The 25,562-nt window shown below is 30.2% G+C and overlaps 1 protein-coding gene across 1 annotated transcript; it reads left to right on the top strand.

The window, feature by feature from the left end:
- The first annotated feature begins 9,977 nt into the window (after positions 1-9,977).
- LOC130939136 (AP2-like ethylene-responsive transcription factor AIL5) lies at positions 9,978-13,184 on the top strand. The gene is made up of 8 exons (XM_057867236.1): positions 9,978-10,471; positions 10,562-10,644; positions 11,244-11,252; positions 11,406-11,494; positions 11,578-11,651; positions 11,726-11,776; positions 11,878-11,954; positions 12,173-13,184. The coding sequence occupies exons 1-8, from the start codon at positions 10,035-10,037 to the stop codon at positions 12,808-12,810; spliced, it is 1,458 nt and encodes a 485-aa protein (XP_057723219.1). The 5' UTR covers positions 9,978-10,034; the 3' UTR covers positions 12,811-13,184.
- Positions 13,185-25,562: the final 12,378 nt, after the last annotated feature.

Raw genomic sequence — 25,562 nt, 5'->3', positions numbered from 1 at the left:
TAATAAAATAGTAAGAAATTAAGATAGATATGGGCAATGAACGTGAGAAATGATTCGTTTCTCTGACCACAAACAAGACTGAGCAATAGAAATGGCACTTTTTTTAATCAAACTTTGACCGTTCCGGCAAAGTATTTGGCCACGAATTAAAGAATATGTCTTTTTGTATAGCCAGCTGCCTCAATTAGCTTACTTTATGTTACAACATTTGTATGCTAGTGGGGTTTTTTTATGCCCCTCAATTATTATAGTTTTTGAGTAAATTTCAACTTCGTCCCTTTTATTTTATTTTATTTTATCTTTTTTACCGCAGTTTTGAAGGGAATCAAACCACAAATGCCAACACACTCCCGCCGAACTCTCTACCAATCCAAAACATTCCCCTCCTTTTTTTCTCTCTAGTCTTTACACTATAACTTCATCAGCCTGCAACCTTTTGCATTTGTATTTTTTAGGCATTTTTTCCTCTCTCTTTGCACTGTGGTTGCTTAGTGTAAAAGTTCAAAAATTATTTTTTAAAATCCTATCCGGGTCTTGAGGCCTTTCTTGTCTCCTCCAGCCCACACTATAGTGTATTAAATTGTTTTGCCCCACCGCCGAATCTATATTTCATTGTCCCTTTTTAAAATTCAATTATAAACATCTTTTAGTTTTATTATTAAAGCCTAATTAACTCAATTTGATTCAATTAAATTGAGAATATATTTTTATTCAGATTAAACTCAAAGATTTATGATTATTGATCATGTTATGTGTACAAAAAAATTAATCACTAATTAATTATTACATATAAAAAAATATATTTGACATTTTATATATAATCTTAAATAAATTTAATTATTCGTTTATTGTAAATTTGATTTGATCTAATCAAACTCAAGATTTATAATTTTTTTTTGTCTTTTACGGTATCTTTTAGTTTAGCTGGTTAAAAATTAATTCATTGTGGATCAAAACTTTATTTAAAAATTTATTATTGGCCAATAAATTACTGCATGCATAAGATAAGATACGAACTTTCGACATTTATTTGACCAAGCTAGTAAACTAATCACTAGACTAACCCAACTTAATTCAAGATTTATAGTTATAATGCTAAGATATATACCATCTTAATTAATCAATTATCCTTCTTTCCATATGAGTGTCTCTCACTCACATGTGCAATGTGAATAACGCTGTTGTGGCTTTGGCTTTGATCGGTGATTGGTGGTGTGGGCTGTGGGGTGAGTCACAATAGGACACATTTTGAGACAAGTGTCCTTGTGGTCCGGGGTCAAAAACTGGTAACCGGGGAGCGAGCCACCATATTTCTTGCCAAACATTAATATAATCCCTCCTTCACTTACTAAATTAATTATCTTCTTTGTGATCCATCCATATCACTATTATTTTAATCCTATGATTAATTAAGCTTGGGGTTATGATAATTGACACTTCTATCGCCTATCTTCAAATCTTCACTATCTCCCCTTGACCATATCCAAGTGACATCTATGTCCTCATTTAATATTGCGTTACATCTCTAGCTAAATTCATGTTCAACAAATAATTCACCATAAGAATCACATTTTTATATCAAATAATATTGCATGCATGTTCACATTTCTGAATTCTTGTTTCTCTATCCAAGTTCATATTTATATATACATTACAATATAATAAGCTAAGGACTCTTTTTCTGTTTAAGCGTGACTGAATAGTATAAATAATTAATTAATTAAATAAACGCAAAACATTTAGCTAACTAACAACCCTAGTTGCCTTCTCTCAAAAAGAAAAATCAACCATGCTAGTGTATAAAATATATAAAAAATATATATAGTTAGTTTTTTTTTAACATATAGTATCTTTAAAAAAATATTAGATTTTAGTCTTTTAAATTGACCATTATCCTACAATATTATTATATGACTAAAATATTAAATGTTGATGAATGAAAACTCTTAATAAAAATATTAAATATGATCCGTTCTTGTATGTTTGAACGGATATTAATGGATCTGAAGTTAAGGGTATGAAATTATTTTCAATTCTTTTTAAGATTAGATAAATGTTGATGTTTAATTTGGATATGAATCTCATGTTTAACTCTATCTCATTCTTGTCTGCTAAAATCTTATAAGATGTGTGGTTGATATATATATATATGTATATATATATATGTGTGTAAAAACATTCTAGAGGTTATTATTTTCAATATGGCAAATGTGTACGTATGACAAGAGAATGATTATAGTGGTGTGAAATATACTTTTATGATGTGCAGAAATCGATGGCATCAATTTTGAATTGTGTATTATGGTGTGCAAAAATCGTATCAAGAGTTTTTATTTAATTTATTAAAAAAAATAAAAATTATGTCCCCTGTTTTCTATCAACTATTTAACAAAAAAATCAGAAATCACGCCGTCGATTCTTTATTAAATTTTAAGGGGAAAAAAATTCAGAAAACCCACTTAACAATTTTTTTAAATTGTCCCCCAACAATTTTTTTTTTCTTTTTGCTCCCATGTTCTAGTAAGAATCTAAAAAAAAAAAAGCTAATTTTTGAATTTTACAAAAGACGCTCCATATATGAATTTGTTTTGCCACATTCTAGTGTACAAAATAAAGGTAAAAAAACAGTTTAATTAGGAAACTAACTTTTCTCAATTAATATCAACTAATTTTTTTATTTTAAATTCTAAATTTTAAATTTAAATTCCAATTCTAAATTATAAAACTTCTAAAAATTAATTTTATAATAAAAAATTAATTAATATTAACTAATTAATATTAAATTTTTTATACTTATTTTATTTTATTATATAGAATCGCAAAAAGTCGTGAAAGAAGAGCGAAAGACTTAGATCAGATTAAGTGCATAAAGGATAAAGATGGAGAAGTTTTAGCTCAAGATGAGAAGATCAATGAAAGGTCGAAGAGCTGCTTCTACGAGTTATTTAATGAAGGACAGAGGACTCTTACGAACCTTTGGCGATTATGCACGAGAGAAGAAGATCAAAACTTCGACTACTATTAAATGATTCTAGACTTCGAGGAAAAGAGGCTCTTAAGCGGATGAAAAATAGCAAGGTAGTAGGACCCGATAATATTCCGATTGAAGTTTGGAAAAGCCTTGGAGAGAAGAGCATCAGTTGGTTAATCAAGCTTTTTAACGAGATTTTAAGGTTAAAGAAGATGTCAGATAAGTAGAGAAAGAGCACATTGGTACCTATCTACAAGAATAAGGGAGATATATAGAGTTTCAGAAATTATAGAGGGATCAAGCTCATGAGCCATACCATAAAATTATGAAAAATTGTGATAGAAGGGAGATTGAGACAAAAGACACAAGTAACAGAGAACCAATTTAGTTTTATGTCAGACAGATCTATCACTGAAGCTACATACGTGTTAAGAAGGAAGATGGAAAGGTATCATAATAATAAAAGGGATCCATATATAGTGTTTATTGATATGGAAAAAGTGTACGATAGGGTACCAAGGGAGGTCTTATAGAAGGTTTTGGAAAGGAAGAGAGTACTAATTGCATATATTTGTACAATTAAAGACATGCATGATGAGGTTACAAGTAGTGTGAATACTCAATGTGGTGTGACAAAAGAATTTTTTATTGGTGTAGGATTACACAAGGGAACATCTTTAAGTCCATACATTTTCGCATTAGTCTTAAAAGTACTCACAGAGTATATCCAAGAACCTATGTGCTATGGTGCATGCTTTTTTGTCGATAATATCGTCCTTTTGGGAGGTCAAGAAAAGACCTAAATAAGAAGTTGAATTTATAGAGGAAAGCTCTAGAAGTGTACGGTCTATGCATTAGCCATAGTAAGACGGAATATATGGAATGTAAGTTCAGTCGCAAAAAAAAAAATCCTAATACAGAGGTGAATATTGGAAAAAATATCTTACGAAAAATTAAAAGTTTTAAGTATTTGGGGTGCATCATACAGGATAATTGAGAGATTGAATATGATATAAATCATAGGATTCAAGCAGGTTGGTCAAAATGGCAGAGTGCGTCTGGTTTTATATATGACAAAAAAGTACCTTTAAAACTTAAAGATAAATTTTATCGCACTACTATCAAAATGGCAGAGATGGATGAGTGGTCTTACGCAATTGGATAGAATAAGGAACAAATATATAAGAGAGAGTTGGAATAGCAGCTATTGTTAAAAAGATGATAAAATCGCATTTCAGGTGATTTAGACATATGAAAAAAAGATCGATAGAGTATTCAATCAGAAACATAGATGTGATGAAAGATAGATAAGGAGTGAAAGAAAGACTTAGAAAGACTATCGATAAAATGATCAAACAAAATCTATATATAAACAATCTATCTATATATATATAATATACATGATAAAATTTAATAATATTTATTATTTGATCCATATAACATATAACTGATTTTATTTAGTAGAACAAAATTTTGTTGTTGTTGTTGTTATACTACCGTTGGTTAAGAAGCAAGCGAGAATATATATATAAGCACGATCCTGTCGGATGGCATCGGAGTTTTGTGTTGTCTTGTTGTGTTTGATCACTTGTTTGATTGCATTATTGTTATGTTGTTTACACAAATGAGGAATATATATCTTTACGTAGAGAGTTTTTCCACGTAATTTCGATTTGACAATAATGGCATCAACTATGAGAACTTCCGCTTCCAATAATGGAAAACATCCTTCAAATTATAGGATAATGATAATGATGGAATCGACCCTTTTTACACATGCACTCTTTTTATGCCAACTATATTGACTAATAATTCATGCATGTATCCAACATTATCTCATTATCTTTGCCTGTTAAGATGGATCGGAGATAAAACTTTGGGAAATTTATCTATCATAATTATTGTTTATTTAGATGGAATAATTGATACATATATAGTATCATGAACTCGTTATTTATATATCTTGTGAAAATCGAAACAGGGAGACATACAAATTACTACCATTCATTGCGGTGGGTAAGAGATACAGCAGCACAAAGTTATAGATAATTAAATATTTCAATTATATATATATATATATAACTAGATATTTATTATATTTAATATTATTATAAAATTACTTATTTTAAAAATTTAAGTTAATAGAAAGAGATTTATAAATAATTATATTTTTAACATATTTATTCAAATAACAGTCTTTTTTTAATTTATTTATATTTGTTGTGTGTAGGTTTTTTTTGGTTTTATGTTAAAATTTTTTGTTTAGTTTATCAAGGATTGAATTCTAGATATTACGATCATAAAAGTTAGGAGGCACATAAATAATTATATCTCAGCTGATAAATATTAATTAATTATTTTAATAATAACTAAAAATATAAAATAAGGTAAATAATAATTAGAATATAGATATTATCATACCTATTTTAATTATATCAATTTATTTTTTATCAATTTATACAAATGTGTATGTAATGTAAAAAAATCATATATAAAGTGACATTATAACAACTGAAGTAATAACATATTTTCCTAATTAAAAGGTATGATATAAAATAATTTTAGATCATTTTAGACTAATTTTTTTTGTTATCTCTTGAATATTTTGTGTTTTATATCTTCTTTATTTAGTGTCTTTAAATGGTTCAATGCAAGATATATGCATGCCACTTATTACTCTCATACATTATTTAACGCTTCCATGAAGTTAAGAGTTAAGACCATGAGACAAGCTGAAGATAAGATTTTATTAAGTAGTAGCGACTAGCAATATATACTGATAAAAGAATCAATTAATAGTATATTTCCCAAATTTTAATGATTCGAGAGTAATTTTGCATAAGAAATTAAATGAATAAAGATTAAAGGTGGATACATTTTTGAAAATAATACTTCTATTATAAAAAATTAAGCGACACGAGAATTAAATATAAGAGATAGGTGATGATAAAAAATAAGTGTTAAAAATTTTATTAATATCATAAGAGGATAAATGAACATTTTTAAAAGAGAGGTAAAATTTATTGTCGGATGCATGTTTTTATAAAACACTCAAAGGCTAATTTTTTAAGCTCTCTTGTTTCAAGTTGATAAACAAAATAAAAAACAATAAAAAAAATTACAGAAGAACAAAAAGTCTAAGAAAGTTTTGGTAAAAAAAGTGGGATAAACTCATAAAAGTCATATATTCTCAATTTGATAACAAATTATTTTGAAGAGAGAGCACATTATTTCATGTTGACATTGACATGTTTAGTGTACTTTTTTTTTTCGAAACTAATCGATAAATGAGGCAAGTGACAAAATGAGCATCTGATTTTTTTCTTAATATTTTAGCTTTTTTAAGTAAAAAAGATAAAGAAAGGAAGTTAATCTCTACAAATTAAAATAGTAGCTCTCATATTATTTTAAATGTTTGTATCGAAGAATTATTCAAATAAAAAATACTCATAATATATGACATTAATAAAAAGATATTTAATTTAATTTATTTCTAAGTAGATAATATTTTTTATAATTAAAATTTAACCAATATATTTCTACCATCTTAATTTTTATTTAAAAGAAGTTCAACTTCTTAAAATATCTTTTTAAATTTTATTCTTTTATCCTAATATTAAAAAAAACTTTTTGGCCATATTTTAAATCTTCATATAATTGTTCACACGCAATAAATAATTTACACTTGAGTTTTGATATACAATTATTGTTTAAAAGATATCAAATGTTGTTAAAATTATTTAATTTATGTCATTACATTTAATTAATTATTAGCAAAGGATTCGATTCTTTTAAAGTTGTATTGTCAGTTTAATAAAAAAATATATATCATTAATCATCATTAAATTAAAATAGTAAAATTCATAAATAATAAATATTATAAATTTAAAAATAATTAAAACATCACTTTATTATTTTATTAACATTATGATTTTAGAGATTTTTTTTTCATTAGAAAAACTATACAGTTACTGGGATGTTTCTAGAATGAAGAAAAGTTCCAAAATTTATGTTAGCATACATTTATTTTGATACATAACCTTTAATAAATGGGAGCAATAAAGGGGGAATTTATTGTCCTAGGTCCATGGCTGTAGCAGCAATGATACATGAATGCCACTGGTGGCCATACCTTCCCAATAGAGCAGGCCAGCCATATCATCTCCCTTTCACTCTATATATTTTCAACTAATAAAAAATATTATACAACAATTAAATAAAAAAAATTGGTCGTGCAAATAAATTATCATCACAGGTTTAGTATCAATCAAGCTATATCATTTGAATGATTTATTTTTTCTTTTGCTTGTTTTTATTCGGATATAATGTGCTTTTATTACATGTGCACACAAATAATGGATCAGATTCGGATTACATGCAAAATGGCATGCCAAGAAGCGACACGTGTCCGAAAGATTTGATAATGATGTGTACGTGTCCTAAGAGTGACATGCGATACTAATAATAATGCTCCCTCTAAATCCATCTAATGTGCCACTATTTTCATTCACTTATAAATTATTATAATAATAAAATAAAACAGGTATAGGTTTAGTTTTCATTATTTTATTAGGCACACCATCTATCTTTTTAGACTATTTATTTTCAACTATTTACATGTCTTAAGTTCATATTTTAGTTATTAATTTGGTTAATGTGTCTAAGTAGTATATATTACAAAAATGTTTGTATTTTTTAACCTTGTGCATCAAATTATCTTTATCTAACTTTGTCAAAAGGTAAAAGGAAACTGTGGGTCTGATCTGAAGTAAAGGGATAACAAATCAAATGAAATAGTAAGGAATAATAATATGGTGGTTTATGGCGCCAAGAGGCTCTCTTTTAGGAGTCAAAGAAAAGAAAAAGGATCAAAAGATTGGAAGCAAAGAGTAATAAAGAAAAGTAAAGTAAAGAAAAGAAAAAAAAGAATCACTCGCGGCAACTAGATAGAGAGGAAATGATGAGAATATTTATGTGTATTATACAGATAAAAAGTAATTCGTGGCGAATCAAAATTTTATTTAAGTGTTTATTTTTATTCAATAAATTGTTATATATATATACAAAACAAAATTTAAATTTTCGATATTTATTTAATTAAATTAATAAATTAATTACTAAACTAATACAGATTAATTCCATGCATGTGTATTATTGTTCATATATATAGATTGCAAACTTTTTAACCAAATTTGTTTTTAATGTGTCAATTTGTTTCATTATTTCATAATGTGAATTGATGATTTTTAAAGTAAATATTGTAAATATCTGAAACCTAAATTAATTGATGAGGCAAGAAAGTCATTGACCCATACTTGTGTTGCGTATTAGTTAGCCATTGAAACTTCTCTCTCTCTCTCTCTCTCTCGTTATCCAAAAGCAATGACTTTCTAATCTTAGCAAACCGCCTCTTCTCCCTATAAAGACCTTCCACCTTGCATTGCCTTCTTGTTCTCCAAGCCTTTATATCTTACTCTTTCTCTACTTTAAACATAAATCAACTCAATTAGTTACTACTATAATTAAGTAAATAATAATGTACGTTACATGTAGATTTTGAGAGAGACCAGAGTTGCATTAAATAATTAAAGTCGCTTTGACATTATAACTTAATTGATACGTATTATTAAACCATGTTAATTAATTGAGACATTTTGTGCAACGTCACATTATTAGCCAAAAGGAGATTGATGAAGAAATTTCTTTAAAAATAAAAAGATCAGAATTCTTGTTATGCAACATGAACTTCTACTCATCCTTTCTAACTTTCATATATGATGACATTGGTTGGAAAGATGTAAATAATATATGTCATTAACCCAAATTTTTAGAAAAAACAAACTCAAAATAATAACTTATATATTTTTTATACATTTAATATTTTAAAAGTATACTAAGAATGTACAGTCAAAAATATTATTTATATATTAAAATTAATTACTAAAATTAACTATTAATATATATAATTTAATTTATTTTTAATATATTTTAATATATATTTTATATTAATAATTATTTTAGTAATTAATTAAGTAATTTATTCTTAATATATTTTAATATATATTTTATATTAATAATTATTTTAGTAATTAATTTTAACATACATATACCCTTAACCAAACCCTTTAGCCTTGTAAATATTATTTATAGGGCTATTTATAGGGCTGTGGAAACAAAAATGGAATTTTGGTAAAAAGGGTTGGAGACAGCCTTGATTATACGTTAAAGGATGACATAAGGGAAGAAAAAGAGTAGACATGCATTGGCAATTGGCGTTGGCATTCTGCATTCATATCTCATCTTAGCTTTTATATCTCTTTAAAAAAACAGGTTCAATTTACATCAAAATTAATAACAAAAATCAGACATAAAATATATTAAAAATAAATTAAATTATATATATTTATATATAAATATATAAAATAACAATTTTGATATTAGTTATAACGTGTTTGTAATAATTTTGTTTCTAAAAAAAAAATTAACAAATAATAAAATTTATTAATACTTTTTTTGTTAGTCAATAAATTACATGCAGAAGACTGGATTCGAATCCCAACCCTTACTTAAAAAGAAAAAGTATAGGGTACCAACATATTATCTGCCAATTTATTATTAACAATAATTAATTATTATATTTTAAAAATATATATAAAAAGACACATTCAAAAAATATATTTATAAAAACACTTTTATTAAACACAGCTATAAAAAAGATATTTTTATTAAACACATCCACAAACACATATAACATAACAAAATTAACTTAAAAATAAGACGAATGAACTGACTACTTCAACACTCTAAATTAGTTTTTGCTTATTCTATAGTATTTCTTATATGAGACCTCGTTTTTCGTGTAACCCTAACCGAGTCTCACTCTGAGAGTCTCTCTCTCTTTCTCAAATACTTGCCTCTATATCTGTGTCATAATCTCACACTTCTTCTTCAACCTTTCGTTCCTTTCTCTCTCTCTATAGATTCTAGTAAGTAATATAAGGGATCATCGCAGTTTCCAAAGACAGCAACATCTCACCAACTTGGGGAACCGGAACATAATATTATGGACTCTTCCTCTTCTTCATCCCTTCCTTTCTCTCTCTCCAACCACTCTTCTTCCTCTCCTCTCTCCCTCTTCCACCCTTCCTTCACCGACGCCGCCGATGCCCGATCAACTAACCTCTCCATATTCACCGGGGTCCCCAAGTTCGAGGACTTCCTCGGTGCCTCCGCCGCAACTGCACCCGCCGCCACAACACCATGTGCACCACCGCCCCCGCCGCCGCCCCCGCTGCAGCAGCAGCAGCTTGCTCAGTTCTCCACCGACAACAAAAACGGCGTGATATATGACTCTGAGCTGAAGACAACGATAACCGCCTGCTTCCCTGGCGGTTTCGGCGGCGGAGCTTCAAATGGCGCTGAACTGAGTCAGAAGCCATCTCCAAAGAAAACTGTGGACACCTTCGGCCAACGCACCTCCATCTACCGCGGAGTCACAAGGTTTACATATGAATCATATTTGCGTTTGCGTTATTCAGAGAAATAATAGAAAAAAAAAAGAAATATTTATTTTTATTTGGTTATTGTCAGACATAGATGGACAGGGAGATATGAAGCTCATCTATGGGATAACAGCTGCAGAAGGGAAGGGCAAAGTAGGAAAGGAAGACAAGGTAATAATATTATAAATATTATTATTATAACATTAACATTATTAAGCTTAGTTCATCATTAAATTCATCATCGTACTATTATCGCTATATATGACCAGGTTTCAAGTTTTATTTATTATTAATAACGAAAAATAGAGGGGAGGGGGACTGTGTCTAACATGCGCGGGGGTTCACGGTGTCACCGGAATGTGGCGTTACGCTTCAAATCCCGACGCAAAAAAAAATAAAAAAATGTGAGAATTAACTAATGTTAAATAATTTAACATATTTAACAAGAATAATATAATGGAAAAGTCTAGAAAACAGCAATTTTATTAAATTATTGTCAGTATGTAACCAGCAAAAAAAATGAGTTATGAGAAAAAATCTCACATCAATCTCACACTATTAAAATCATCATTAGTGACTAAAATTGTTGGTCTTTAACACTCCTCTAATATAATTTGACTAGTGTGATGATGATCATTATTGTTGCGACATAGTACATGCTAGACTTGTGGCGAAGATTCTGACCGTGTTTTGGTTTTGTTTGTTTCTTTTGCGTGGCGAATGATTACTGACCGTGGATTCCTGTTCCTCATTATGCGTTCATTTCTCAGTTTATTTGGGTGAGTTCCCTTTTTTTCTTTTTTATACTTTGACCACATGATGCATTTTGATTTACTTTACTGTGCTCAAGTGTGAAGTATATTCCCCCACCCTCCCGTGTATTGAGATTCAGATTCTTGTCTAAGTTGAATGATTTTTCTCTAATAATGTAGGTGGCTATGACAAGGAAGAGAAAGCGGCCAGAGCTTATGATCTCGCTGCTCTCAAGTACTGGGGTCCAACCACTACCACCAACTTTCCGGTAACTACTTTACTATAATTAAGGATCCCCTTTCATTACACAACACCCCACTCTTTTTTAATCATTTTTCTTTTTACATGCAGGTTTCCAACTATGAGAAGGAGCTAGAGGAAATGAAGAACATGACAAGACAAGAGTTTGTTGCTTCTCTAAGAAGGTATTTAATAATTTATACTAATAATATATTTCACATTATTTCTATTTATGAGATATAATTTATTTTGTTAATAGGAAGAGCAGTGGATTCTCTAGGGGGGCATCTATATACAGAGGAGTGACTAGGTATAATATATCCTATCATATCTATCTATGAATATTGTACTTTATGCGGCCACATTTAATTTGAGAGTGTGAAAATGATGAAATTGCATGCGTTGTTTAAGGCACCACCAGCATGGGCGATGGCAGGCAAGAATAGGCAGAGTAGCCGGAAACAAAGACCTGTACCTTGGCACTTTCAGTGAGCATCATTGATAGTTAAAAACGGTTAAATGATAATTTAATTAAATTTATTAAATTATTTAATAATTTTTAATTATTAACTTTACATGAAGTTACGACAGTTTTCACCTTATTTAAATACGAAAATATTTCATAACTAAAAAAAATCAACAAAAAAACAATCATAACTTATTTTATTTAGTATTTATTTAGTATTCATTAACTGTGGATGAACAGGTACCCAAGAAGAAGCTGCAGAGGCTTATGACATTGCAGCAATAAAATTCAGAGGACTCAACGCAGTCACCAACTTCGACATGAGTCGCTACGACGTCAAGAGCATTGCTAACAGCACCCTTCCCATCGGCGGACTATCAAACAAGAACAAGAACTCCGCCGATGACCCCGTCGACACTCAACCACCACCACCACCTTCAAGCTCCACCCTCAGCTTCGCCATTCCCATCAAACAAGACCCTTCCGCAGATTACTGGTCCATCATAGGCTACTCCAATAACACACAGCTGGAGAGTGCCAGGGGTACAACTGTAACTGCAGCAGCAGCAACCTCTTTTCCACCTCCCAACAACAATGGCAATGGCATGATGGACTTCTCTGCTGCCCCTTCAGCCGACGGATTCTTGAACGGAGGAGGGACCTTTGTTAGCCACAATCATCATCATCATCATCATCAACAAGAGAGTGGTGGTTGTTCCTCACCATCTTCGGGTGGTTCTTCAATCCCATTGGCAACGCCAATATTTTCCTTAAATAGCAACAATAATTATGAGAACTGGATTGGTCCAACACTGCACACATTCCAAGCTCATGCAAAACCCAGTCTCTTTCAAACGCCAATATTTGGAATGGAATGAGAGAATGAGAATCTGTGCATAATATAATGATGAAATCCTTGGAAGAAAGAAAGAAGGACAAGAAGTCTTCAGAGTTGGACTTGATTCAGTACTGACGAATCATAATTCGCTATAACTCTCTGCTGACACTACTACTAACACACAGTTTCTTTCTTTTATGTCTTGCATTTTCTTTTAATCGTTTTCGCCTTTAGCTTTTCTTAGTTCCTTGTTAATATACTGACATGATTTATGAGTATAATGGGAAAAAAATATATGCTTTTGTAATCCCCCTTATCCCCCCTTCGTGAAACCACTCATCAACATTCAACACTGTCTACCAATATTCTTGGAGTAGTTGTTACACTGCCATAATTAAATGGTGAACACAGAGGAGGGTCACGTTCACGTGTTCATGCTGGAAATTTGCAGTTTTGATTGATTTCAAAGCCATCCTCTTTCGGCACCGCTTCTTTCAAATGCAACCACATCAGAATCGTTTTGTCACTCAAAAATAAAACAAAACCTTCTCAACAAAATTCTTTTAAGAGAGTGATTTTATGATAAAAATAAATTAAAATAGGGAAAGTACGAGGAGACAATGAAATATTTATACAATGTGTACAATGGAGGTTTATGGAGTATTAGAGATATAATTATTAGTGTTATATTTTCCTATCAGCTGAAGTTTTTGGGATAAGTGGTATCATGACATGGTATTAAAGTATTAGATCCAAAAGGTTAAAAGTTCGATCTTTGGTGAGTCCCAAATTAGTTTAATTTTTTGAAAAAATGTTTAATTTTACAAATAGTTCATTATCTCTCTAACGAGATCCATTAAAATAATACTAAAAAGTTAGCATAATTTATTGTTTTTGATTAGCAATTAATCAATAATATTTAAAAGTGTAATTTTAAAATATAAAATTGACCTACTAGATTTTAGCTGTTGGATTGTCTACTCAATATAAACTAAAATTGCTAGTTTTCAAACTTTTCTTAATGAATAATACAATATACCATTGTTATTCCATTTGAGCATAAAGTTATGTTCAATTTTATAGTGTTTATTACTTAATATTTAATTTTTCTCTAATTTATTTTTATATTTTTAAATTAAATATTTTTTTCATAAGTCAGACATCATCTTTATTTAAAGTATCATAGCAACTGCCTAATGTTATAAAGAATTAACTAACAACATCGAAAAGTAAATAGTGCAATGCTACTTATTAAACCTGATTAAAAAGAACAAGGATCCCGCATGGCCTATTGAGTTACAAAACTCATCCAAAAAGCTTTGGTCGATGGAAAAATGTAACACTAATAATTATTATATCTCTAATATTTTATAAACTTCTATTATACGCATTGTATAAATATTTTATTGACTCTTCATACTTTTTCTAAGAACAATCCTACTACAGATGAGTCTAGTCAATAACAAAATAAATGATTATTAATTACAGTTGTTTAAAGTTGGAGGGGGATGTATACGTAATAATTAGTATTTAGTACCATATATATGCTTACATGAGAAAGGTGAACTCACACGGGCCACTAATTATTAGGGAGCTAAGATTTTGACCAAAAGTTGGATAATCGAAATTCAAAAGCCATAGAAAAAAACAGTGTAAGTAGCTAGTAGTAGAAATCATCATACACATAGGACAGAAAACAAAAACCATAGAATATATATATCATATCATATGCTATGCTAAGTGTTCTCAACTTTTTCTAGATGGTCCCTCTCTTGCATTCTAGCTATAGTTTACAACTGGACATACATATTATTAGTTTTAGAGACTCGGTTCAAAATTTTAAAGAGAAAAAAAAAGGAGGGAATTGAAACTAGAATTTAGAATGAAGGAAAGGATACGAAAAAAATAAAAAGGAAATGTCTTTTCTTGTCTGATATTAAACCACATGTAGCTTTCGGCGCTTATTAGATGGTTCCCCACCATCTTTGACCATTGAAGACATTGAAGTACCAAAGTACTGAAAATGGAATGAAGGTGCATGGACACATATAACTTGTTGTTTCCTCCGACAAAGTCCAACATTAATTCCAGCCCCTTCATCTATCTGACCATGCATATGTATCTGCCTTCCATCTTTCGTTTTACCCCCAAACCATAACCAAAAAAGAGAGAGAATATTTCCTTTCGGAGTTCACAGAAACTGCCAAGCATATATGATTTTGGCCTATTATATTATATGATAGGAGAATTTTCAAATGTACTTCGAATATTGATATTTCAGTAATTTTAATAGTTGATTTCAATTAATATATATTATATATATTTTTTACATATGATATAGAGTTTAGTTAATATATATCTCAAAAATACAATTTTAAAAAAATATATAAAAAATATAAAATAAAATCACAAATTAAACATGAACTTAATTTTTCAATGCATTTATCAAAATAAAAACTTAAAAACTTTCAGTAACTTGAACAAAATATCTATCTTGATATAAAATTGGTTTCATTCTTTATCAATAATCCGAAGGTAAGTCATATTGAAATGGAGACAATTAATTTTCTACTTTACTTGCATGTAATTTTTTCTAAAAAAATTATCCATATTTTTCTTAAAACATTTATTGAATATGGAAGAATAATATAGAATCGTTGGTCGCTCTCCAAATACATAGTTGAAGGAGTAGCTTTATATGAATTTCCATCACACGTATTTTCTTAACTATCAGATCATGTACTCAGAAATTAACCTTCATCGTATCATTCACATGCTTGGCAATATAATGTGGCATCTAATCAATGTGGTTAATTTTGTCACATCATTTCATTTGTCATTATTTTGCAGAAAGTATAGTTAATCAACCCTATATACAGTTAAGTGGTTAATCTAGTAGCAAAATTTTTAAAAAACCTAATTTTAAAATTTCAAAAATTAGGTTTGTGCTAAAAAGAACACGCATGTTACTACTCCAATCTATTGCGCCCTCCCTGTCCAAGTGGTGTTCCCGCTCCCTCCGGGTTCGTCTCCTGTCGATGTACCACCAAGTCTCCTCTTCTCGTTACAATGTCGCATTCTCTCTTCTAATCCTTCTCGCACTGCCCGCCTCTTCTCGAACCCTTCTTGTCGCGATGCCAGTCATCTGCCGGTGCTATGCAACCACGGTCCACGACACACGAGAGAGTGACTACTACTGTTAATGCCACATACAATGTTCTTCTTCTTGCAGGTTTTGGACGATTTTTTTCACTAGTTGTGAATGTGTCTTTTTTATTAATATGTTTTAGATATCTATTTTTACTTGGTTTTAGATTTTTTTTTTCAAAATTTAGATGTTTCTTTTTATTTGGTTAAAATTCAAAAAAAGTACTCAACCAACATTAGTGGACCGCGGACAATTCTGAGCAACGGACTATGGTGAGACGACTTCTGAACGAAGGAGGTGGTGAGCAATGCGATTCACTGAATCGCGACGTAGGGATTTAGATTTTTTTTTCTTTTTGAGCTTCTTTTGCCATCTATATATTAGTTGATTGGAGTTGACTAATAATTTGGTTGGTTATTTAGTAAAGTTAAACATTATTATTCCTTTCTTTAAAATAATTACTCTAATTTATCTCTGACTGCATTATTTGAGTTTAGGAAACAGTAGAATCTAAGTCAGAGTTATAATAGTATGAAAATTGTGTGCATGTGTTGCCTTGAATAATTAATTAAGATCTTGCTTGTTCACCTAATGCAGCCTTGGTCTACTAATTAAGAACGAAGCATAATTTTTTACGGGTACCATACAATAAAAATCACTATTATACTTTCATATGAAAGGTACTCATTATAATTTTTTTATGTAATATAAATTCTATATAAGAGTCTAAAAATACTTAATGTAAAAGCTAAGGCCTAATAAACTTATAATAATGTATGCGCCTAATAATCCAGGATAGTAGGTGTGAAACTTAGCTCAATGGACATCCATAACAATAAATTTCCACCTAACTACTATTTGATATGTTAATCCGTAATTAGTAATTATTTCTGACAACCTAACTTATTATAATTTTGCATTCAAACCAAGTTGACAGGCACATGCTAAATCTCGAAAAGGCTAAAGTTCCAAGTGGAACAAAATGATAGTCAAATGTAAAACTGCAAAAAGCTCCTCCCTTTCTTTTTCTTTGCCTTTTGTTTGTTAAATTTGTGTGTAGGGGACCTCATTTTTTGTTTTCTTTATTTGTGATAGCTTTTTATTTTATTTTACTTTTTCTTTTGGTTGAGTTGAGTCACAATCTACGTACCCCATATGTCTTGCCAACAAGCAAGTTATGTTGGCCATAGGATGATACAAAAACCCACCTTAACCTTTTCTTTAATATTGCCATAAAATGTTTCAGTAGATTTAACTATAAATGTTAATGTACTACTAAAGAAAGTAAAAATTACAATACTATTTCAAAAATGAACTTATTGTTGAAAGTCAAAAATAAAATACTGTAAATTTTAAATTTTAAATTTAAATTATTGATAAATAATATAATAAATAAAGAACTGAAATTTGTCTTTTACTTGGTAAAAAATATTTGAAGATAAGTCAAGATTTAACACTAATTAATTTTCTGTTTAATGGAAAAAGGAAGCCATATATATATGAGTACATTTGAATCTGAAATTAAAAGGCAGTATCTTACTAGGAACCAAACCTACTATATATTTGATAAATTTGTTTTCTTTTTTGTGTTAATATATTGATGAAAGGTCTACTAGTACTACTATAATAATAATAATAATGTGAAAAAAAATAAGTTCTTGACTTTTAAATTTATAACATATAAATTTTTTATTAATTAAAAATATATAAATATTTTTTATTTTTAAAATGTAAGATATTTAAATTTTTTTGTTTAAAATATATAAAAATAAATAAATTTTTCAAAAAAAAAATAAATGCCTTATTTTTTTAAAAATAAAAAATATTTTTATATTTTTAATTAGTTAATAATTTATTTATTTTTAAAATAAAAAAACAAAATTTATTTGTTGATAATTTTACCCCGTGCCTTAGGGGATATGAAGTATGAACAAGCAAGTTAGGGATGTCAATGGGGCGGGGCGGGGCGGGGGCGGGGGATGCTTCCCTACTCCCCGTCCCCGCCCCCAGAATTAATCCCCGTCATGGGGGGATAATTGTCCCCATCCCCGTTCCCCGCATTTCCCGCGTTCCCCGCGGGGCCCCATTCCCCATCTCCCTATATTTAACATTCATATGGAAATTATAGTAAAAAATATCAAAAAAAACAAAAAAACAAACTAAAAAATATTATTACAAACACACAAACATATCTTATCTAAGATTATAAGTCCAGAAATACAACATAGCAAATCATAGTCCATAAAATAAAATCTTAAAATGCAACTTCCATTATAAAGAAAGCAATAAAACAAAGTCTTTAACATCAAATATTCTTTCATTGTCGGCATAAAACTTCCAACAAACATCTCCATGTTCTCTGTTAAAACAATAGAGACAAATATGTTAACATACAGTGACGAGAATGGAAGCAAACACGCAGACGCAGAAGTGGAGAGGAGAAGGACGCCGTGCCTGAGGAGAGAGAACGACGCGGTGAAGCTGCTAGGGTGACGGCGCAAGAGTGGCCGGTGGCTAGCTGTGAGGGTTTTGAAGTTTGAACAAAGTGGAGAGTGAGTGAGTGACTGGAGTCTAGAGAGTTGAGGTTTGGATGGGAATAGAGAGTTAGAGAGGGCGCAGCAACAAAGGTGAGAAGGGAATATAGGGTTAAGGTTTTTTAATGGGTGAAATTACTAAAATACCCCCTATGTTAGAAATAAAGTAAGAGTATTTAAGTAAATTTAACAATTCGGAGAATTATCGGGGATGGGGCGGGGATCCCCGCTCGGATCCCCGCGCTTGTCTCGGGGAAATTTTGCTCCCCATCCCCATCCCCACGGAAAAAATTCTCCACCATCGGGGCCCCATTTGGGGCGGTCCCCGCGGGGATCCCCACCTGCTGGGGATTTTTGACACCCCTAAAGCAAGTCCTGTTATAAAAGGACAACGCAACTTGTGCATATCAATCAATCTAAGTTTCTCTTTTAAATTACTTAATGTATTTAACTTGTAGTCTGAATTATTATTTATAATGACGATTTATTATTAACACTGTGATAATCATACTTATGAAGCCTCACCTGTTTTCTAACAACACTTCTCCGGCGAAGCGTGCGGTTTAAATGTCAGAATTAGATTGCCTGTATCATGCTCCCCTCTTGTTTATTAATATATATATATATATATATAGGCACATATCATAAAAAAAATTGTAACGTGGCACTGACTTATTGATATATATTTGAACAATGACGTTAGTTCCACTTAAATAAGTTAAATTTTATGCGAAAATTAAGAATAATATTTTTTCTTCTTTTTTAAGGAGCTGAATTTTTTTTTTTTTTGAGCAAAAGTAAATCATATTATTGATTATTGAAAAGGATTATACATTGGTCCATGGAATAACTAGGGACGAGATACTAATTAAAGAACTGAATTATTTATCACTTCAATAAGTAAATAAAAGTTAATTGCAAAGCCCTTACAAACCCAACATGGCCCAATTAATGTAAAGGTAAAGCCCATATTTATTTCCATATAAGATGAGAGCCCATTCCACTACATGGATAATGTAGAAAATGGCCCAATTTGTAATAAGAATATCATTTCATAATTTAGAAAAAAAATTTCTGCAATATCGACAAGAACTGTCTAATGGGCTTTATTGGACCCTAAGCCCAACATTAGCTCTTTTAAAAAGGAATTGAACGTCTCGAAAGCTGCAATAATACAAGACCAAAAAGAAAAAAAAAAGAAAGCTGGAATAATATAAGAATCAATTCCTAACCAACTTGGGTCGGTCGAGTGATCAGCTCACTCGTTCGCTTAAGCAAGTGTCGGGGTTTGAATCCCTCGTGCATACAGCAATCCATTGCCAAGTGACAAACCCTTAATTGAAGCTAAGATCCGCGACGGATTAGTCTTTCACCTGTCGAGTTGGAGGATATCGTGAGCAACCAAAAAAAAAAAAAAATCAATTCCTTCATGATTGGAATTGAAGAACGAAACTTCTATCCTAAACTTTATTGAATTAAGCACTTCTATTTATAGTCCGAAAATCTTGTTTTAGATAATGTTTACAGTGAGAGACATAAGTTAATAAAGAAGAGAAAATAAGACTGTTTAAGATGAGATAAGGATGATAATGACTATACTGTGCATGCAGTGAGGACTATATATATGTCTCATCATAATTCACGTGACTGCGTTATTGTGTTGTTGGCATCAATAATGTCTTCATCTTATTACACTTTTTGACCTTATTCTCTATTTCTAGTAGCAATATATACTATATACTTTGTGATGGTATCTATCTCAAAGCCGCACTCACTTCAATAATATGCATCTTGCTTTATACAATTTTTTTTTTGAATTTATGTATGTATGAATCTGATCCTAAACCGCTAATTTATTTGCCAATTGTGGGGAATCAAACCCCAGTCTTATTGTATATATGGATGGAAAATGTTGTGGACTAATTGAAAGGAATTAAAATATCTTCTTATATCAATCAATAGCCACGAAATTGATTAGGGAGTGGAAAGAAAAATTGAGTAATTGGAAGCAGATATGAGTCAATTTATAAGATATTCATAGATATTTGACAGTACTATTGATACGTCGAATTATTCTATGGTATATATGATTTTTTCAATTTGCAACGTGCAAGTGGCTTTGGGGATGGACCAATAACGTGGTATCTAAGCTTAATGAATAAATACAATATTAGAAAGCCAATATTATACGGTAAGCGGAAAAAAATTAAAACTCTTAAAATATAAATATTTAAAATTTAAACTCAACAAAAACTCATCTTTAATTAGTAAATTTTATATTAAATTTGTTTGATAATCTACTATAATATTATTTGAAATTGACGATTATGGTGTTGATTTTCTAATATTATTCGAATATGTGCATGCTTGTGCTTGTCTGTGTCGGAACGAGCAATTAGAAAGAAAAATAAAAGAAAGAACAACAGCGTGGTGGTGTTCACTGAAAACCAAAAAAGCAGTCCTCACTTTCTCTTATCAATATTAAATTAAAAGATAATAGGGTGCTAATTATGTTACTAATTTATTTAGTAATAGTATAAATGCAAATGATGGAGTGATCTTGTAGTCATAGGGCATACCCCACATTAATTTTCGGTGCTCCTAAATATTGGCCGTTTCTTAATTAGTCTCTTGAGGAATGAATGAAGATAATAAGCTGAGTTTTTTTTTTTTAATTGAAGATAAAAATATTCGAACTCATAAGTGAGTATAAAGAGATTATACCATTTGAGTTATAATTTTTTGATAATAAGCTGAATTTATTTAATTTTCTTTAATTTATGCCATTGCATTATTATTGTGAAATCACCATATTGTACTATTTACTTTAATTATTATCATAATTTGGATAAGATTTGGAAGCGATTAATAAATAAATGTTTGATGATGACAAAACCTTGATGTTGATTTTGTACAAACAAAAAACCCGCCATCAATTCTTTGATTATTAGTTAGTATTATCATTAATGAAATCATAGAATAATTAGACTGCATTATATTACTTTGTATAAGAACAAAATCTACCTATGATATGTCTTCTTTCGCATATTTTTTTAATGATGTCCTATCATCAAGTTAATTATCCAACAAAATTCGTATAATTTAATTCACATTTACGCGTTATTATTTGTAATTGTCATTTGACTAAATACATCACTATATGTAATTGCTTTTTGATATTTTTTTTTTTTAAATTTGTCTGTATTCTTCTCCTTTCCATTTTCGATGCTGCTGTTTTTTTTTTCTTCTTTTCTTTTTTTTTTTATTTTTCTCTTGTATTATCGTCATTGTTATCATTACTATATCTATTTTTATCTCTTTTTCCTCCTCATCTTCTTTCTTTTTTTATTTGAATTTTTTTGATTTCCTTCTTCTTTTTTCTTTATCCTCTTCCATCATCATTATTATCATCATTATCGTTATCATTATGGTATCATCATCGTCGTTCTATATGTATAACAATTTAAGTCATAATGCACCGAACTTTCTTAATGATGATGACACACAAACAAACTCAATCCAAAACAAATTTAGACCAGAATGCACCAAAATTAAATCTAGAATACATCAAAATTACTTAATGATAACTCAAAACAACTCCTCCTTCTCCTTCTTCTTCATTATTATAATCGTCTTCTTCTCCTTCTTCTCTTCTTTCTCTTCTTTTTTTTTTCTCATCTTTCTCCTACGTTATCGTCGTCACCACCACCACTTCCATCTCCTCTTCCTCCTTCTTTTCTTATTTGAATTTTTTTTATTTCCTCCTTCCTTTTCCTCTTCCTCCATTATCATTATTATCATTGTTATCGTTATTCTCATCATCGTTATATTCTTTTATATGTATAATAGTTCAAATTCATAATACACCAAAATTTTGTAACGATGACAACACACAAACACACTCAGTTTAAAACAAGTTAAGACTTAAGACCATACTGCACCACAATTAAATAAAAAATGCAGTGAAATTCAAATCTATAATACATCGAACTCAAAACTCCTCCTCCGCCTTCTACTTCTTCATCATTATTATCATCTTCTGTTTTTTTTTTTTTTTGTTAATCTTGTTTTACCTTCTCATTATTCTTCTGGTTTTACTCTTTTAACAAGAATAAAAACAAAAAAATTAAATAAATAAAAAAGCATGATGCCTCAAAATTACTAGGAAGAGAAGGAGGAAAAGAAAAAAACACAGCAATAGCAATAAAAAAACGACAATGAGAAAGAAACATACGAAGAAGAAGAATAAAAAACGCAAAAAAAGAAGAAAAAGAAGAGAAGAAGAAAAAGGAAGAGAAGGAGTAAGAGAGAAACGCGTGAACGTTCATTTAATTGGAGCATGTATTCATGCTCTCACTAATAAAATTAATTTTGATTGAATTTGAACCAACTTAATTAAATTTAATTGTCAAAATGACTTGAATGTATAACATCATTTATATTTTTTTCGTGAAAAAGAAGAATTTAAGGATGTATTTAGTTTATTGTTTTCTATTTTTTGGAGCTTTATAGAGGAAATAAGAAAAACAAATTATTATCATAGAGTTGAAAAAAAAAAGTATATACATGATACTGTCGGCTGTGTTGTAAACACTATGATTCTTCAACCATCAGAAGGATTGCCAAGGAATGAAAAATTTATGTGGAGACAAAAGATGTTAGCTGGAATTTTACCTAATTTAATTTTTGTTTACCCCAACAGAACTAAATCATCACCTACCAAAAAATATAGCAAGTACCATATATGGACTTGGTTTAAATGCCATGGTAAATTTGTGTTAGGTACACTTATTACTGTTAGATATATTTATTTTTGAAACACTGTAAATCTAAAACAGTTTGATACATATATTTTATCATGTAATATTATATCAATAAAAATAATTAATTTTTATATTAACTGTATAAATTATTATTAAAAAAATAAATAAAATTAAATGACTATATAAAATATTTTATATTGTTAGTATATTAAAATTAAATTCTTTTAAATATAAAGAATATAATTATTTAATATCTTATTTTATTATCGGTTTAAATTTTTACAATAAAACTGAAACTTCTAAAATTTAATTCCTGTTATCCAAAAAAATAGTATAAGTAAAATAAAAATATATTTACTTATCTTTTTATTAATTTAAATTTTTTAAAGAAATAATTTCATAATATTAAACTTTTTTTAAAAAAATAGTTACTGCTAGCTAAAGATTCTGCTTTATTAAATGCTGAATAATCCTCTAATAGTGTATTCATGTGCAATTAAATATAGTTGCCATAAAACTAATTTGGCTTAATCGAGTGGTCAACTCACTTGTCCGGTTAAATAAATGTTGGGATTCGAATTCTATTTTGTATATACAGTAATTTATTCATTTTATTGATCAGTAATAGACTCTTAAATAAAATTTAAATCTACGATAAATTAGTTTTTAACTTATCGAATCATAAAATACCCTAAAACAAAAAAAATATAGTTGCTGTTCCGGGGCTTACCTAGAACCGGACGGTGGTTGGACTTGTTTGAGGCCCAAGCGCTGGAGGAGTGTGGTCTCCGACTTGGTTTACGTCTGGGAGCCGCCTCCGAGTTGTGTGTTCCAAGAGATGGGGGGTGGTACCTGCAAAGACACTCCGATGCCTAAGTCAGCATGGGGTAAAGCAGGTTTAGAATGTATTGGAACTTAGAGATACCTGGGTGTCAGGGTATTTATAGTGGTGATCCAATAACCACCGTTGGAGTAGTGCCACCTTTTTAGGTGGATAACCGTCCCTTTTATCTAGGGATTGTTGGGATATGGCTTCTAGAAGCGGTTAGAGAGATTTTAGGGGCAGTTACTTATTTGAATAAGTGTTATCTGCCAGCTATCTCTTGAGTCCGACTTCTTTGGAAAGAAGTCTGTGTTGAATCCGACCTCTTTTGAAGAGGTCGGTGAATAACGAAGGCCAATCTTTGGATTGGGCCTTTTGGTGTATTTGGACCTGGGCCTTAGTGTTGGGCCAGTGTATGAACAGTGCCCCTACTCGAGTTCAATCTCTTTTTCTTAAGAGTTGGATTCGAGTATTGAACTTGGTCTGTAGCTGACGTGACTTTTAAAATTGACGTGATTTTAAATTTCTTAACCGCCAAGTCTAATCAAACGTCGCGTCTGTTAGGGTTTTCGCATTTACACGTGAGAGCAGTTACATTGGTAACAGCGCGTTTCTTTAATGATCGCGTCAATTTACCCTTATGCCCCTGGCGTGCTATAAATACTTTTCCCTCTTTAAACGACTTGTTTTGGGCCAAGTCTTTTTTCTAAGACTGATTGGTACAACTCGTTCTTTCTGAGTTATTTAAGGCTTGTAGGTTTTGTATGACTGGTTTTAGCACATCGTGCTTAACCAGAAAATATTTCTTATCCTAATTTTTGTACAACTCGTTCAGTTCAAGCTGTTTTGAGGATGCATGATTTGTTTTAATACAAATCACCTTTCTGAAACTTATTCTGATTTCTTACGACTTGTTTTGATACAAATCGTTTATTTCAAAACTCGTAATTATTTTTTTAGTATAACCTCATCTAGCTCGTTCGATGCGAGTAGTTTTAAGGTCTTACGATTTGTTTCATTTCAAATCGTTTAATTAAAACGTGGCTATTTCTTGATCTAATTTCATACAACTCATTTAAATTCGAGCTGTTTTTTAGGACTTCACAACTTGTTTCAAGTACAAATTGCTTATTTTGAGTCCTTTTAAACTATCAGATCATCTTTATAACCATCAGACTTCGTTGCTTTATCCATTATGCCCCTGCTCGAGGTCGAGCTTTATGAAGTCGGACTCGAGCAATCAAGCAGAAAGGATTTTCGAATGAAGCATTTTTTTGTTGAACTCATTCATTCTGAGTTTTCTAGATGACTTGTTTTTTATACAAGTCACTTTTTTGAAGCACAACTTGTTATATATCAAGTTGTTTTGCGCAATTTAAATTACTTAGATCATATGGTTATTTTTTACTCGATTTTGTTCAACTCATGGGCTTGAGTTGTTTTAAATCATCAAGCCATATTATAACCATTGGACACCAATTTATACCTCGTCGCTTTATCCGAGCGACCATTGAAAAGGCCAGC

This window comes from Arachis stenosperma, chromosome 1 (genome assembly GCF_014773155.1).
Source record: "Arachis stenosperma cultivar V10309 chromosome 1, arast.V10309.gnm1.PFL2, whole genome shotgun sequence".
In the NCBI taxonomy this organism is placed as follows: domain Eukaryota; kingdom Viridiplantae; phylum Streptophyta; class Magnoliopsida; order Fabales; family Fabaceae; genus Arachis; species Arachis stenosperma.
Note: the sequence above shows the minus strand (reverse complement) of the source record. Positions and strands in the feature narration are given on the sequence as shown.

Bases quoted from the DNA above. Each gene is read 5' to 3' on its own strand.
- LOC130939136 (XM_057867236.1), top strand. From the start codon at position 10,035: ATGGACTCTTCCTCTTCTTCATCCCTTCCTTTCTCTCTCTCCAACCAC. The intron at 10,472-10,561 runs GTTTACATATGA...GGTTATTGTCAG, and splicing joins ATCTACCGCGGAGTCACAAG to ACATAGATGGACAGGGAGAT. The intron at 11,777-11,877 runs GTATAATATATC...GCGTTGTTTAAG, and splicing joins ATATACAGAGGAGTGACTAG to GCACCACCAGCATGGGCGAT.